The sequence below is a fragment of the Oryctolagus cuniculus genome, chromosome 9 (genome assembly GCF_964237555.1).
Source record: "Oryctolagus cuniculus chromosome 9, mOryCun1.1, whole genome shotgun sequence".
Classification (NCBI taxonomy): Eukaryota; Metazoa; Chordata; class Mammalia; order Lagomorpha; family Leporidae; genus Oryctolagus; species Oryctolagus cuniculus.
Genome location: NC_091440.1, coordinates 105,060,050 through 105,074,973, shown reverse-complemented (window position 1 = coordinate 105,074,973; position 14,924 = coordinate 105,060,050). Strand labels below are relative to the sequence as shown.

The 14,924-nt window shown below is 50.5% G+C and overlaps 1 protein-coding gene across 1 annotated transcript; it reads right to left on the bottom strand.

Moving 5' to 3' along the window:
• Nucleotides 1-613: 613 nt before the first annotated feature.
• Nucleotides 614-10,986, bottom strand: FGF23 (fibroblast growth factor 23). Its single transcript, XM_002712826.5, has 3 exons — nucleotides 8,288-10,986; nucleotides 4,638-4,741; nucleotides 614-2,878 (listed from the first exon to the last, which is right to left on the bottom strand). Exons 1-3 carry the CDS (start codon nucleotides 8,679-8,681, stop codon nucleotides 2,438-2,440), a joined length of 939 nt encoding a protein of 312 aa, XP_002712872.2. The 5' UTR covers nucleotides 8,682-10,986; the 3' UTR covers nucleotides 614-2,437.
• Nucleotides 10,987-14,924: the final 3,938 nt, after the last annotated feature.

Below are 14,924 nucleotides of genomic sequence, written 5' to 3'. Positions count from 1 at the left end.
GTTTTCTTAGTGTGCTTATACATGGGAAAAAATCTGAATATTTAAAAATTCCGATGCCAATTTTGGTTTCTCTGGATTTCCCCAATGCTCCACTCCCACCATCCCTTTAAAAAATTTTTTTTAAACTTCCGAAACAAGTCAGTTTCTTTTTTTTCTTTCCTCTTTCTTTTCTTTCTTTTTTTTTTTTTTAAGATTATTTATTTACTTGAAAGAGTTACACAGAGAGAAGGAGAGTGGGGGAGGGAGAGAGAGAGAGAGAGAAAGAGAGAGAGAGAGAGAGAGAAAGGTCGGTCTTCCACCCGCTGGTTCATTCCCTAATTGGCTGCAACAGCCAGAGCTGCGCCAATCTGAAGCCAGGAGCTTCTTTGCAGTCTCTCATATGGGTACTGGGGCCCAAGCACTTGGACCATCTTCTACTGCTTTCTCAGGCCATAGCAGAGAGCTGGATCAGAAGCAGAGCAGCCGGGACTTGAACCAGCACCCATGTAGGATGCCGGAACTGCAGGCAGCTGCTTTACCCATTATGCCACAGCCCTGCCCCACCCCCACCATCCTTTTTATCCCCTTGCCCCGACATGCTTTCATGAGTAATACAGAAAAGCAGACACTATGAGAAGCTGAGATGAGTTTTATTTTTCTCTTAAACAGAAGAAAAAAAGTAGGGTTACATTTTCATAAATATATATAAATACGGAGTGACAGGCAACATTCTTCCAAATAAATAAATAAATATTGCCACACGCTAAGGGACATCAAAGAAGTGATAGGGGCCACCTTGGCTCTGCCCAGAAGAACCCCTCATGGTGGTGTTGAGGTTGTAGGATTGCAATCATTTTTCTACCGAGTCCTTTTGGGATTCTTTCCACCTAGTTGTCAGTATGGGGAGCCTCTACCAGCTAGCATCCAGGATAGTATCCCCAACAGGAAATGAACACTATTGAAGTATTTGCTAGGCATGGCTATATACTATGATACACAGCTTTAGTGTTTCAGGAGAGGAACTGGCCCTTCAAGTTCAGCTAAAAACTATCAGGAAAAAAGCAGTTGTCCAATGCGAGTAGACAAGGGCTCTGTTGGCCTATATGGTGGCAGTTACAGACAGTGGTGACTGGCACGAAGCTGTTGTTGGGATCTGTGTTTCAGGTGTATTCTGTAGTTTAGGTGGGTGCTAAAATGGAGGTAGGAAAATAAGGCCCCCTTGTAGGGCCAACGTCAATCCCAGCTCTTGGGCATCCCTACTTGAGGCTTTGTTCTGCTCAGTACAACACTGAGGCTCCTGGGACAGGAAGCTGTCTTCAGTTAATGCCCGCAAAATTTCCAAGTGGATTGAGACCCAGGTGTGTCTGCCTAGCAGTGTTTAAAGTAATCCAATAGCTGCTATTCCACAGCACGAACGAAATCATGGTCAAGATCGTTTCCTAATTCCTACAATTTAGTCCCCTGGTTATTGGACTTCTCCCCGCTACCCATGAGCCCTCAATGCCACTTCACTTAGGAAAAGGGACACGATCCTTTGGTCCACAGACGGCCTACCCCAGAGCAGCCCGAGCGTCTCAAGGCCTCTGCCCCAGTCCCATTTTTTGTAATTCATCCAGGATGGATGATTATTGAGTCTGGAAGGAGAGGCTTAACAAAGTGCCTCTTGGGAGAGTTTGAATGCCTTTTCCATTTTGTAACACCAATCTAGATTTTCATGACCCTGTACGAAAGCTGGTCCTTGGGCCAGATTCACTAAGGGCAAAGATGGGGCCCAGAGGTGAGGCGATCTCCCAAGCCTGTTGGGAGCAGGGTCATTTCTTGCTTTCTGGCTCTGGCTGCACAGAGGGAGAGAGAGGGGTAAAGGGTGCCTCTCTCCCGGCAGGGAAGCTGAGTTCCCCGGCGAGGTTTTGGACACCAGGCACCCTAGATGCTGCCTTTTCCCACAGTTCTTCTCCAGAGATGCCTGAGGAAGAACAAAGGCTGGAGACCCGTGTTTTCATCAGCTTGCCCAATCCAGCTGTTAGCAGCAAGTCCTGCAGACCCAAATGCCAACAGGATCAGGGCAGGAACACATACCCTCAGATCCATGGAGAAGCTGCCGGAATTCTCTCCCGCCCTGCACCTTGCGCGTTACTGAGCTCGCCAAGCTATTGCTTTACCTTAATGCCAAACTGAGTAAGAAGAGAGGCCGAGGGAAGAGATGGAAGAGATATAGAAGGGGGACAGGGAATGGGGAGGAAGGAGTCCCTGTTTCTCATTTACCTGTTGGGGTTGCTCATTCAGAAAGGTAGGGTTATAGGGGTGAGGAAGGTGGTGAGACGACTCTCGGAGAAAGGACTGGAGAGCAGCAGCTGATTCCACACCACCTTCCCCATCCATCGAGGGGCAAGGGAGGGAGCTGGTCCCTATACAGAGTTTAGTTTGCTAAAGGAGAGTTAATGAGGCTCCCTTGGCATCCCTAGATGAACTTGGGGAAATGGTGGCACCTTTCCGGGCCCATCCTGTCCCCGTGCATGTTCACCCTATTGCCCCGGAGCACTCCGAAGGGGTCGCTGGCCACCAGGCCATTGTCTTCAGCACTTGGGGCCTCCTGTGAGCAGGAGGCTGGGGCCGGGGTCAGCCGGAACCTGGGCTTCAGCACGTTCAGCGGGTCCTGCTCCCAGGCGTCCTCGGCGCTCCGGGTGTGCCTTCGCGGCCTCGGCGTGTTGAAGTGGATCAGGGGGATCTCGTTCCTCCGGGACAGGAACTGGGAATAGGGTGGCGGGTTCATGCCTGGCAGGAAGGGCCTCTTGGCCCGGCCCAGGCTGACCAGGAAGTGATGCTCCGGAGAGTGGTAGACGTCGTACCCGTTTTCCAGCGTCCTGTGTCTGAACCTGCAGTTCTGGGGGTCGAAGTAATGCTGGAGAGGCAAGAGGGAAGTGTGTGAAGGCTGGGGATGTGGGCCTGGGACCCCAGACCCTACCCCCACACACACACACTGGGGCCTTAGGCTGTGTGCCAACCGGCCCAAAGGCCCAGAAGGCTCTCTTGTGTCCAGCTTTGACTTGTTGACTTAGTCCACACACCATTAAGTAGCACTGTTTAACCTCCTGGGTCCCCTCTCGGGGACAGTGATGGTGACAGATGCCTTCTAGGTTGCCCAAGCACTGAATATAGTCCCAACTTCCAGGGAGTGGCCGCCGCTAGGGTGCACAGCTCATGGCTTTGATACCTGGGCTGGGCAGCACCCCAGAGAGAGCTGACACCAATGGCTGCATTCAGGGTTTGGAGCCAGGGCTGTTACACGTCACCTCCTCCTCCCCTACTCTCTACCTTTTTGAATCCTCTCCTGGCTGGAAGCTGATGGGCTTGCGTCCTTGCCTGGATGGGGTTTGCACAATCAAAAGTGAGTGAGAGTAGTGACATCAGAGAGAGCATGTGGCTTGGAGATCAATGGCAAGAACTTTACTGAGAGCTGGCTGGGCTCCAGTACTCACTCCGCATCTAGTACTGAGTGAGGCTTACTGAGTGCCTATGAAGGCCTTTACGTGTATTTCATTTAACTTTCAAACTCCACACAGTAAATGTTTTACAGTTAGGAGCTGTGCTCGTCTAGATGTTCTGATGTTCCACAGATAAAGAGTGTCCTTCCGGGCAGGCAGTTAGGATCGGACACATCCCACATCCCACATCCCACATCCCACATCGCATATCGGAGTGCCCGGCTCTGGCTCCTGACTCCAGCCTCCTGCTAATGCACACCCTGGCAGGCAGTGGTGACGGCTCAAGTCATTGGGTCCCGGCCACCCACACAGGAGACCCCAAATGAGCTCTCAGCTCCTGGCTAAGGGCTACTGAAGGCATTTGGTGAGGGAACCAATGGATGGTAACACTTGTGTGTGCTCTCTCTCTTAAATATAAGTAAGTAAGTAAATAAATAAATGTAGATCCACTCTGGCTACATAATATTGTAGGAACTGGGACTTAGCAGGTACCCAAACAGAAAATCCCCATTTTGCGCCGTCTCTCTGAGTATGCCTGGTGGTAAAGAGAATCCTGAAATAAGCAGTTCCACTGTTTCACTATCTCAAAATCCACTGGGACGTGCCAGCCGGCTTTACTTTGAGGAACCTCTTGCTTGCCAATCTGAATGACCAGCGATCAGACTTGTGACAGAGGTGCTCCCTAATCATGTGGGCCACTCCACCACATTTTTTTTTCTGAGTGAAAAAGCTGAAGTTTGGGAAAGTGAGGGGACTGGTTAAGGTAGCAGCTTGCAACAGGTCCAAGCAGACACCATTAGCTTCTTGCCCGTTCTAATGTGCTTTATGGCATGCTTTCACATATCTCTAAGACCTACAACTATACACAGGGGTCTGTGCTAGATACAAGAATGGGCACCCATGGGCAGTGCAGACAAGGGACCGAGTGGCTGGGTTCTGGGGCCAGACAGACTGCGGTTCAAACCCCAGTTGTATAAATGTGAACATTTCAGATCAGACAAAAAAGTGTTCGCTGAGAACAGATGAGCAAGGCACCCGCAAAAGGAAGCTTCAAGCCAGAAAAGTCCATGTTTTCTGTTTTCCCGAAATAGATAACTATTGGAAAATGCAGATCCATAACCGCTGCCTCCCCGCACACACACACACACACACACACACACACTCACACACACTCACCGATCCAAAAATGTTGCCTCTGAAATCCATACAGAGGTACCTCCTGCTCATGACACCTGTTATCACCACGAAGCCAGCATCCTCCGATCTGATCATCAGGGCACCTATGGAGAGGAGCGTCCTGGTCAGAGACTGTTTGCACCTCCAATTCCCACCTTCAGGTACTTGCACCCTCACAAAACCTTCCTGTGTTGGTGTCAAAGATTGATGATGGCGTCACTCAATGCTCTCTCTCCACTTCTCTCTCTGTCTCAATCTCACACACACCCACTCACTGCCACACCCACCTCCTGCTGTGTGGGGCACTCTGAACTCACAGCATTCTCTCACCTGTGCTGTACACCTGTTTCTCTCTCTGCACCTGTACCCTCTCTGTCTCCCCTGTTGCCTGGCTAATGCCTCTTCCTGTCAGTGGTAGTGGTCATGTTCTTCCAAGCCTTCTGCGTTTGTAATTTTAAGGCTGTGCTGAGATCTCTGTCAAGGGTGCAGCCTGGAGGTAGAGTCCGGTTCTCCACCCAGCCAGCGGTGTAATAGTCTAATGCGTTCCACAGCACTCATCACGTGTCCAGAACTGTATTTGAGTAAGTCTCTCTCTCCCTTCTCTGCTAATGTTAAGCAGGAGCCCTACCCATTGGGCTCTAACTAGTCAATACCTAGTCTTTAGCTCCTTGGCAGTGAGCTACAGGGGAGCAGAGGCCTTATCTTTCCACGTTGAATGGCTATCAAGGCTGGATGGAACATTTTTCTTGGGTCTTCCTGACTGTCCTTGGTCCTTTCTCATGTGGTAGTTCCCATTCCATGGGCAACCCCTTGTGGTCTTTCAGTGTCTCCTCTCAAAGGCTGGTCTCCAGCCAGGGCCCGAAACCCATTCATGCTTCCTACACCATACATAATTGACAGTAGCTTTAAGTCTGACCCCTTCGCCCTCTGCCTCCGTGGAGACTGGTTCCAAGCTCAAAGGTCACAGCCATGTCAGGGCAAAGATTACCTGTACTGAGTCTAGGGGCATAGCGGCTGCCTGGGAAACCCACGAAGCTGCCAAATGCTGTCCATCTGAATCCCAGTAGGGGGTTGGTGGTGTGGCTTAGCAGGTTAAGCCTCCACCTGGGAAGCCAACATCACATATGGATGCTGGTTCGTGTTCTGGCTACTCTTTTTTTTTTTTTTTAAAGATTTATTTATTTGCTTGAAAGGCAGAGTTACAGAGAGGCAGAGGCAGAGGCAGAGGCAGAGAGAGAGAGAGAGAGAGAGAGAGAGAGAGAGAGAGGTCTTCCATCCATTGGTTCACTCCCCAGATGGCCACAATGGCCAGAGCTACGCCAATACGAAGCCAGGAGCTTCTTCCAGGTCTCCTACATGGGTGCAGGGGCCCAAACACTGGGGCCATTTTCTACTGCTTTCCCAGGCTATAGCAGAGAGCTGGATCAGAAGTGGAGCTACCGGGACTTGAACCAGCATCATATACCATAACAGCAGCCCTGTTCCTCTTCTGATCCAGCTCTCTGCTTATGGCCTGGGAAAGCACTGCTTAGGCCCCTACACCTGCATGGGAGACTGGTAAGAAGCTCCTGACTCCTGGCTTTGGCCTGTCCCAACCCCAGCTGTTGCGGCCAACTGGAGAGTGAACCAGCAGATGGAAGATCTCTCTTTTCTCTGTCTCTTCCTCTCTCTTTGTAACTATGACTTTCAAATAAATAAATTTAAAAAACAAACAAACAAATATTCCTTAGCTGTTCTCTACCCTTTCTTTCTATGGGAGTCAGAATAATGTGTCATCATCTATTCTCATGCATTTTAAATCACATGTAGCCTTTTTATGATTTATTTATTTGTTTGAAAGGCAGAGTTATGGGGGAAGGGAAGAGAGAGAAAGAGAGAGAGAGATCTTCCATCCACTAATTCACTCCCCAAATGGCTGCAACATCCAGATCTGGGCCGGACTGAAGCCAGGAGCCTGGAACTCCTTCTGGGTCTCCCACATGGGTGGCAGGGGTCCAAGCACTTGAGCTATCATCTGCTGGCTTTCCAGGTGCATTGGTAGGGAGCTGGATCAGAAGTGGAACAGCCAGGACTAGAACTGGAACTCATGTGATGCCAGCATTGCAGGCAGTGGCTAAACCCATTGCACCACAACGCTGGGCTCAGATCACAGACAGCTTTGCAGAGGAGGCCGAGGTGGCTTCCCCTGAGAGGTGCAAACCTGTGTTGCCTAGAAGTTCGAGAAGGCACTGGCAGGCAGAAGGGATGGCAGACTGGAGGCTGTTGAAGAGCTCTGTCTTCCCTCTCTGTATCATTCCAGACATATCGTGGGTCCTACTAAATACCCACTGACTACCAGGAGCAGGACTGTGGTCACATCAAGTAGATCCAGATTTAGTTCAAATATATGCTGTTAGATCAAACTCAGCTTCAAGAATAGTGACTCTGAATACTGCTATATCTCCTTTGCTTCTGGAACCTGCTTGGAATTTGGAGAGAACTCCCCATCCCTTCACTGCCTGTCAGTACCCAGTGAGCCTTTGAGGTTTCCAAGGTTGACTCTGTGTGTGCATGCATTATGCTACCAGGCTTAAAAAGCATTGATTCCTAGCAGAACAAATGCTTTGCACACAGCAGGGTCACAGCAAGATAATTCCTTACTCTAGTCCAACAATAAAAGAGAACCCATAATTCCTATGAGAAGTTTTTCAGTTAGAGATCAGGATTATTCCTTCATTCCTTTGACCTGAACTATTTTGAGTCAATTTTCATTTTTCTGTGTCCTCAGAGTAATTTAACATGTCCTCCTAAAACAGAAGACCCGTCAAGACACACATGCCCTCTACTCCATTCTCCCTTTTACAGTGAAGGAGCTCTCCTTTGGGTCATTGCTAACTGATGGACTGCTGTGGACTGTGATCCAGCATCCCACAAACCTAGTCTTTGGAAACTTTGCAGTGTTCTCATGTGTCCAGTGAGTTCCCAGTTAGCTCAACTTGACACTGCTAGGACAGATGTGAGCTCCCCAGAGAATAGTCACCAGCTCACCCTGGACTCCTGCAGAACATGAGTAACCCTGTTGGGCGAATGGATGCATGGATAGATGAGGACATGGAAGGAAGTGCTCTCGGTCGGACTCACCGAGATACAACACCTGGGCACTCTGCCTTCCATCTGTTCTTCCGAAGAACAATTATGAGGTCAGAATATTAGAAGCTAGGAGTTGGAAGCAGCTTCTTGATGTGATAAGCAATCTTCTTTATAATCTCCCTATTTAGCAAGTCCAAAAAAGCATCCTGTGTTCATCTATCTATCTTCTCTTCTTCCTAGACTCCTTGCATTTCTTTTCCATACTTTTTTTTTTTTTGACTCCTTGGCCAAGGCAAAGGGAAAGTGGGCTCTCATTGTGGGAAGAGGGGTTTTAGCTAAGACAAAGTATTCATGTTGAGAGAAATCAGTAAGTACTGATTAGGGAGAGAGCAGACTCTTCTCCTAAGGATAACACACACACACACACACACACACACACACACACACACCATGAAACGGTTCCTGGGCAACACATTCGGTGGCTGGATTAGCACTCTGGTCTAACCCAAGCCCTCTCCCAACTCTCCATAGTGGACAACAGGGGAGGTCCCCGTTCTTCCCAGCCAGAAGCCCCTACTCACTGTAGATGGTCTGATGAGGTGTGCCATCCACTTGGCCGTCCTTGTGGATCTGCAGGTGGTAGCTGTTTCTGGCGGTGGCCGTGTACAGGTGGGTCAGGCCAGCCCAGCTGGAGCTGAGCAGTGGGGAGGTGTCAGGGTAGGCTCGGACCACACACCAGCTGCACACACTGCCCAGGGCACAGACCAAGAGCCGGAGGAGCCGGGCCCCTAACATCGCGCCTCTCTCTCCGAATGGCAGATGCTGAGATTGAAACCTGAGACTCCCCTCTGGGCTGAGTCTTGCAAGTAGCAGAGAGGGACGTGAGGAGCCTCGGCTGCATTCCCTCCTTTTGCCCCCTAGACTTTTAAAGGGTAGCAGTGTGACATCAAACAGGAAAAACCCCAGCGTCCACATCCTCTGTGTTGTAATCAGCCCATTCAGAGAAACTGGAGTGACTCCTGAGGGTCACGGAAGGCACGTTGGCTACACACACACACACACACACACACACACAGTTTCAAGCCAGCACTCTAAAAAGTGAATGATGTGTGGGCAAAAGTTATCTGTGACTCTGGCTGTCTGTTGACCTGCCCCACTTCCACCAGGAAATGTGAAGGCAGCCAGCGGTTCCGAAAACATCCAGCCGCAGTTGTGCAGTCTGCGGATGGACGCTTTCCATCTCCCACTTCGTCTCCCAGTCCTTGTCACTCCAGTCAGCAAGTGTGCTTCCGGCGCTCTCTCTGTGTGCAGCAGTAGGTGGCTCTCTGGAGGGACACAGAGCTAATGTGACACCACCAGGCAGCTAATGGCACCCTCTGAGGTCCCCACCTCGTAAAGACACGCGAGCTGGCAGCAGGGGGACAAGGGACACAGTTGCCACCTTGGGAAGATTTCAGAGCAAGAAGTGCCGAGGGTCGATTTCTCGGCTTCTCTCGGGTGCATTGTCTGGGGGCCACCCGACTGGTCCTCTGGTCTCTCCCAGGTAGGGAGACCAAGTCCTAGGAGATTGGAAGGCTGCTGGATGCCAGGGGTTCACAGCACAGGCAGGGGCCCAGGAGCAGAGCCGCGGGACAGGAAGTCTGCAGTTAGGGTCCATGGTGGGTGGACTGCTGGTGGCTGCTCACAGGTGTGCCCTCTGGGAGGCTGTATCTGATGCTGGGGGAATGGTCCAAGCCCATACAGCCGAGGCAGAGCAAGCTACATGCCAGGAAATCACACACCCCAGGGGACAGTTGCTCTTCCAACCTCGTATTTACTGAAAGTATTCCACGTGCAGGCATCAAACTCAACAGTGTGGTCAACACAGGAGAGGGAAGATGGGATTTCGGCCTCAAGGAGCTCACATCTGATAGGGGCAACAGATAAAAGGATTCATCGTGGGAAGCACATGCCATCACACAGGTGTTCCCTACTTGGCAGAGTGAAGGAAGGTGCGGACTCGGGATAATTCTTCCCACTGGACGGATGGAAAACTTGAGAGCAGAGGTGAGGATTTGGTTACCATGCACAGAAATGTCCAGCACCTGCCTGGACTCATGACCAGTGGGTTCCCAACCAGAGCTCTGATGCACTAACGCCCCCCAAGGCTGATCTCAGACGCTACAGAATCTGTAGGGGCAAAGGCCACCACCCATGCTTTCCTCAGAGCCACCTGGGAGGTTCTAATCAGCCACCCTGGGTGGTACTGATACCCAAGTACCTATCACAAGCAGACTCTGGCTGCCAATCATGCCCTGGAATTAGTACACAGAGCCAGGGCCACCCTCAGGGGCCGGCCCAGTTTCCCATGCCATTCTGTAATTTCCAGCTGAAGTGCTGGTTAGGATGCAGGTGGGCCTTTCTGGGGAGTTTAGGGCTGAATACCAACCAGCACCCACTGCCTATAAGCAGCCTTTCCCGGAGCCTGGGCCGTGGTCTTCTCAGAGGCTTTGGGGAGGTGAGAAGGGGGAGGCAGGTCGGTTCCTGGCCTTGGCACCTAGAGGGCACTCCTCTATCACAGTTCCGATCGTAGGGTCGGGAACTAGCTGACCTTGGGAGCCAAAAGTGAGACAGACACCAGGTGGGAGCAGGAGACGCAGGAAGGAGGCTTTTTGGATGTCACCATCCATGGTTCCCAGGCAACTACTTGGATCTGCGTCGGAGGCTGGGCCCATGGCAGGTGGAGCACCTGATCTGGAGCCAGGAGAATTTGCCCTGGGAGCTGCGTGGAGGCCTCTGGGCCAGTCCTTGTGCTTATGTCCGTGGACTCTGTCCCCACACAGGACTGGGCACTCTAGGTATCTATTTTCCCATGGTCCTCCATGTCCTGATGTATTTTTCTCAGACTCCTCTGTGAGAAAGGATTATCTCACTGGAATCATACAGAGATACTGCAAAGTGTTGGTGGCAAATGAAATGAAAAGACATCAGGGTGGGTGTTGTGGCACAGCAGGGCACACCCACTTCCCATGCTGGAGGGCCTGGGTTCGAGTCCTAGCTCCACTCCTGACTCTAGCTTCCTGCCAATGCACACTCTGAGGGAGAGCAGATGATGGCTCAAGTTCTTGGGTCCCTGCCAGCCATGTGGGAGACCTGGCTGGAGTTTCTGGCTCCTGGCCCAGCCCTGGCTGTCATGGGTATTTGGGGGAGTGAACCAAATGATAGAAGATCTCTTTCTTTCTCTGCCTCTGTCTCTCTGTAGTTCTTCCCTTCAAATAAATGGCAATAAATAAATAAAGACACAAAAGTGTATTCATTTTGGTGTAATTTTTTCACAGTATGCATTTTCTGTGAACTTTTAGACAACCCCTTGTAGTTATGATTTTGAAATTGCTTTGCACCAAGGTCAGTTATCTTTGGATTCAATTTTCTATGAACTTTTTGAAGTATCCTCAGGTTCTCTCACTGTGAAGACTTGACACCAATATTCAGAAAATAACACAGGCCTGACTGTCATTAGACTAAGATGAACAATGTTGGTGGCAACAGGGGTGAGAAAAATTCACAGGTAGGAGAGGAGGTGGTCTCACGATGGTTCAGTTTTCTCTTCTCTTTGAGACTCTGTCCAAGGCTCTGTCCACCGATGGCAGGACACAGCAGGCCTCTGTTCCCTGTACCTTATCTCCTCACGATTGTACTGGAAACTTCCCCATCATCCTCCCTTCCTGGGGACTACCTTGTTGTGTCCCTGCGTCCAGACAGATGGGTATATAATCCACCAGGGCAACAGTTGTTCCTTGTATTCTTGAAGTTGCCTGGGCAGGTGCCCCAGCCCTACCAAAAATGCTTTTCCCATGTTTTATCATGTTCACAGTTAAAACGTGCCTCCTCGTGTCCAGTCTGATTCTCTGTTGCTTTAGTGCATCTACTCAGTAGACACATTTGTTGATAAAAGCCTGTTCTGTGACAGGTGCCTTATAGAAAGTCTTTACAGGGTGGAGCCGTTGTGGCCTAGTGGGCAAAGTCACCGAATATGGGGCCTGGTCATGTTTCTGCTGCTCCACTTCAGATTCTTGCTCCCTGCTAATGGCCTAGAAAAGGCAGCAGAGGATGGCTCAGGTGCCTGGGCCCGTGCCACCCACGGGAAGACCTGGATCAATCTCCTGGCTTTGGCCTAGCTCAGCCCTGGCTATTGTGGCCATTTTGGGGAGTGAACCAGCAGATGGAAGATTGCTGTCTTTCTGTATCTGGCCCCCCCATAACTCTTTCAAATAAATAAGTAAATATTAAAAAAATGTCTTTAGAGCTGGCTCTATGATGTACAGTTCACATCTATTGTCTCTTTTTAAATTATTTATTTGAGTGAGGAGAGAGAGAGAGAGAGAGAGAGAGAGAGAGAATCTTCCATCTTCTGGTTCATTTCCCAGATGGCCACAATAGCTGAGCTGGTCCAGGGTGAAGCCAGGAGCCTGGAGCCTGGAATTCCATCTGGGTATCCCATGTGGGTGGCAGGGGCCCAAGGACCTGGGCCATCTTCCACTGCTTTCCCAGGCGCACTAGCAGGGAGCTGGATCGGAAGTGGAGCAGCAGGGCCTTGATATGAGATGCCAGTGTTGCAAGCAGCAACTTAACTCTGTGTCCCATGATGCCAGCCCCTAGAGAAGTGTCAGTCCTTTCAGAGGGATGCCTACTTTTCTCTTGGGAGTGCTGGGTTACCCAGTGGGCAGGTTGTTACACAGCAAGCCTGACACCTCCTCTCGGTCTCTCTCATGCACCTGCTTCCCTTTTCTGCTTTTCCTACGTGAGTGGAACTGCCTGAGACCCTCACCAGAAGCAGAAGCCAAGGCTGCGTCCACATTTTTGAGCTAAACTCTTTCCTTTATGAAGTAACGAGTCTCAGGTATTTTGTGACAGCGATGTAAAATAAACTAACATACACCCCCTGCCAACACACACCCACTGGCCCTGCGAGGGGTGTGTTGGCGGCCGAGTCGCCACAGGTCTCTGCCCTCCCTGCACTTACCACCTCTCAGTCCTCTCCTCTGCATCGCTTCTTTCCCTCCAAGTGAGATGTTCCATTTTCTCCTCCCCAAAGACAACTTCCAGCTTATTTTTGTCATGGCAACCTTGCCTAAAAAAACTCTAAAAATAGAAGCCCAGGGGAGGGCTTGTCTTCAAGGCAGCCCCTTCTCCCACATCTTGGGCGAGGGAGCCTAGAACTCGTGCTGAGTGGGACCTAGGGCCTGGAAAGGGGCCCAAGTCCCCCCATAAAACGTTGTGTTGCTGCGCCATGGCTCAGCAAGGAGTGGTTTTCACTCCTGCCAGGGCTTCCTCCAGCTTCCAGTGCTCCTGAACGGCCACACTCATTAACTTATACATATTGACGCTGACACTGGGTGATGAATGTTGACGAGAAGGGTGTAGGCATCTGAGTACAGCTTACTTAATTTGAAATAAGCTCTGATTTTCAAATGCGTAGCATTGAACTTTCCCACTTTTTTTTTTTAAAGATTTATTTATTTATTTGAAAGACAGAGTTACAGAGAGAAACAGACAGGCAGACATCAGAATTCAATCTTATATCTTCTGGTTCGCTCCCTAGGGTGGTTGCAATGTCCAGTGTTGGGCCAGGCCAAAGCAAGGAGCCAAGAGCTTCTTCCCCATGTCCCATGTGGGTGGCAGGGGCCCAAACACCTGGGCCATCTTCTGCTGCTTTTCCTAGGCCATTAGCAGGAAGTTAGATCAGAAATGGAGCAGCTAGGACATGAACCCACGCCCATATGGGATGCCGGCATTACCCACTATGCCACAGTGCCAGCCCTGTTGCTGCCTACTTTGAACTTAATACAGAGCATAACAGTTTTTACAATGATAGCAAAGGTTTGAGAGTATTTCATAAGATTATGCATGGCTGAGTGCTTGCTTATCCACGGCGCAAACTGTCCTGCACTCGGGATCAGAATTCGAGCACACCGCGCTGTGCTGAGTGTGAGAATCCTGAAGGACGTGAGACAGACCTGGTAAAGGGACTGACATAAGGATGCTGAAGAGAGAAGGCAGGAAAGCCACAGGTGCGTCAACAGCAGGTGCAGGTGAGAGCACTCAACCAAAAGCTAATTGGGGCATCCGAGAACACAGTTACAGGCTCTGCAAGGTGTTAGGGGCAGGATACACAGAATCGATACATTTTGTGTCAGCACTTGTGGGTAGGAGTCACTGTCCATTGTGTGAGTACAGGAACAGTCCGCAGACCAAAGAGCTTGAGCACAGGAGTTTTTTAAGGCAGTGAAACAGTTGTGTATGCTACAGTAGTGATGGATATATGATCTTACACATTTGTCAAAACCCACACAACTATGGAACAGATGAGTGAATCCTGCCGTAAACTGTGGAATTCAGCTAATCACAATTAAAAAAAGAGAGACTGCTCCACCCTCACTCACTCTCATGTTATTATCTTATTTTCTTTTTAAAGATTTTATTTATTTATTTGAGAGGCAGAGTTACAAAAAGAGAGAGAGACAGAGATCTTCCATCCACTGGTTCACTCCCCAGATGCCTGCAATGACCAGAGCTGGGCTGATCTGAAGCCAAGAGCCAGGAGCTTCTTCGGGGTCAACCACGCAGGTGCAGGAACCCAAGCACCTGGGCCATCTTCCACTGCTTTCCCAGGCCATAGCAGAGAGCTGGATCAGAAGAGGAGCAGCCGGGACTAGAACCCAACCGGTGGCCAAATGGGATGCCAGCACCGCAGGCAGTCTTAGCCCGCCACAGTGCCAGCCTCTTACTTTATATTTAAATAGGTTAGAATACTCACATAATGGTTCTCTCCTTTGTCCCTGGCAGAAATTGGCTGCAAGGAGAGGCACTGCCCCCACTCTTGCTCCTGCAGGTCGGTGCCTGGCTGGAGTCTCTCCTACTACATCCCCTGTGCGTGGTGGGTGTCGCTGCTTGGTGCCTGCCCACATCGGAACCCCATCTGGAGTTCCCAGAACTTGGCAGACTTGCGAAACCTGAACACACTCCCTTTCTCTGCTGTTTCCTTCCCCTCCCAGTACCCCCAAGCAGCGTGGACCATGGAGTCCCTTCTGCCTCGCACCCTCTCCTGGTGGGAATCAGCATCTCAAGCCCTGTTGGGAACCACGGAGAGCATCAGTGTGGCCCCAAGGGCATGTGGCTGGGTGGAGTGGCAGAGATTGGGGTGAGCACAAGGCTTCGGACCCCGGGCGTGCAGTCCCC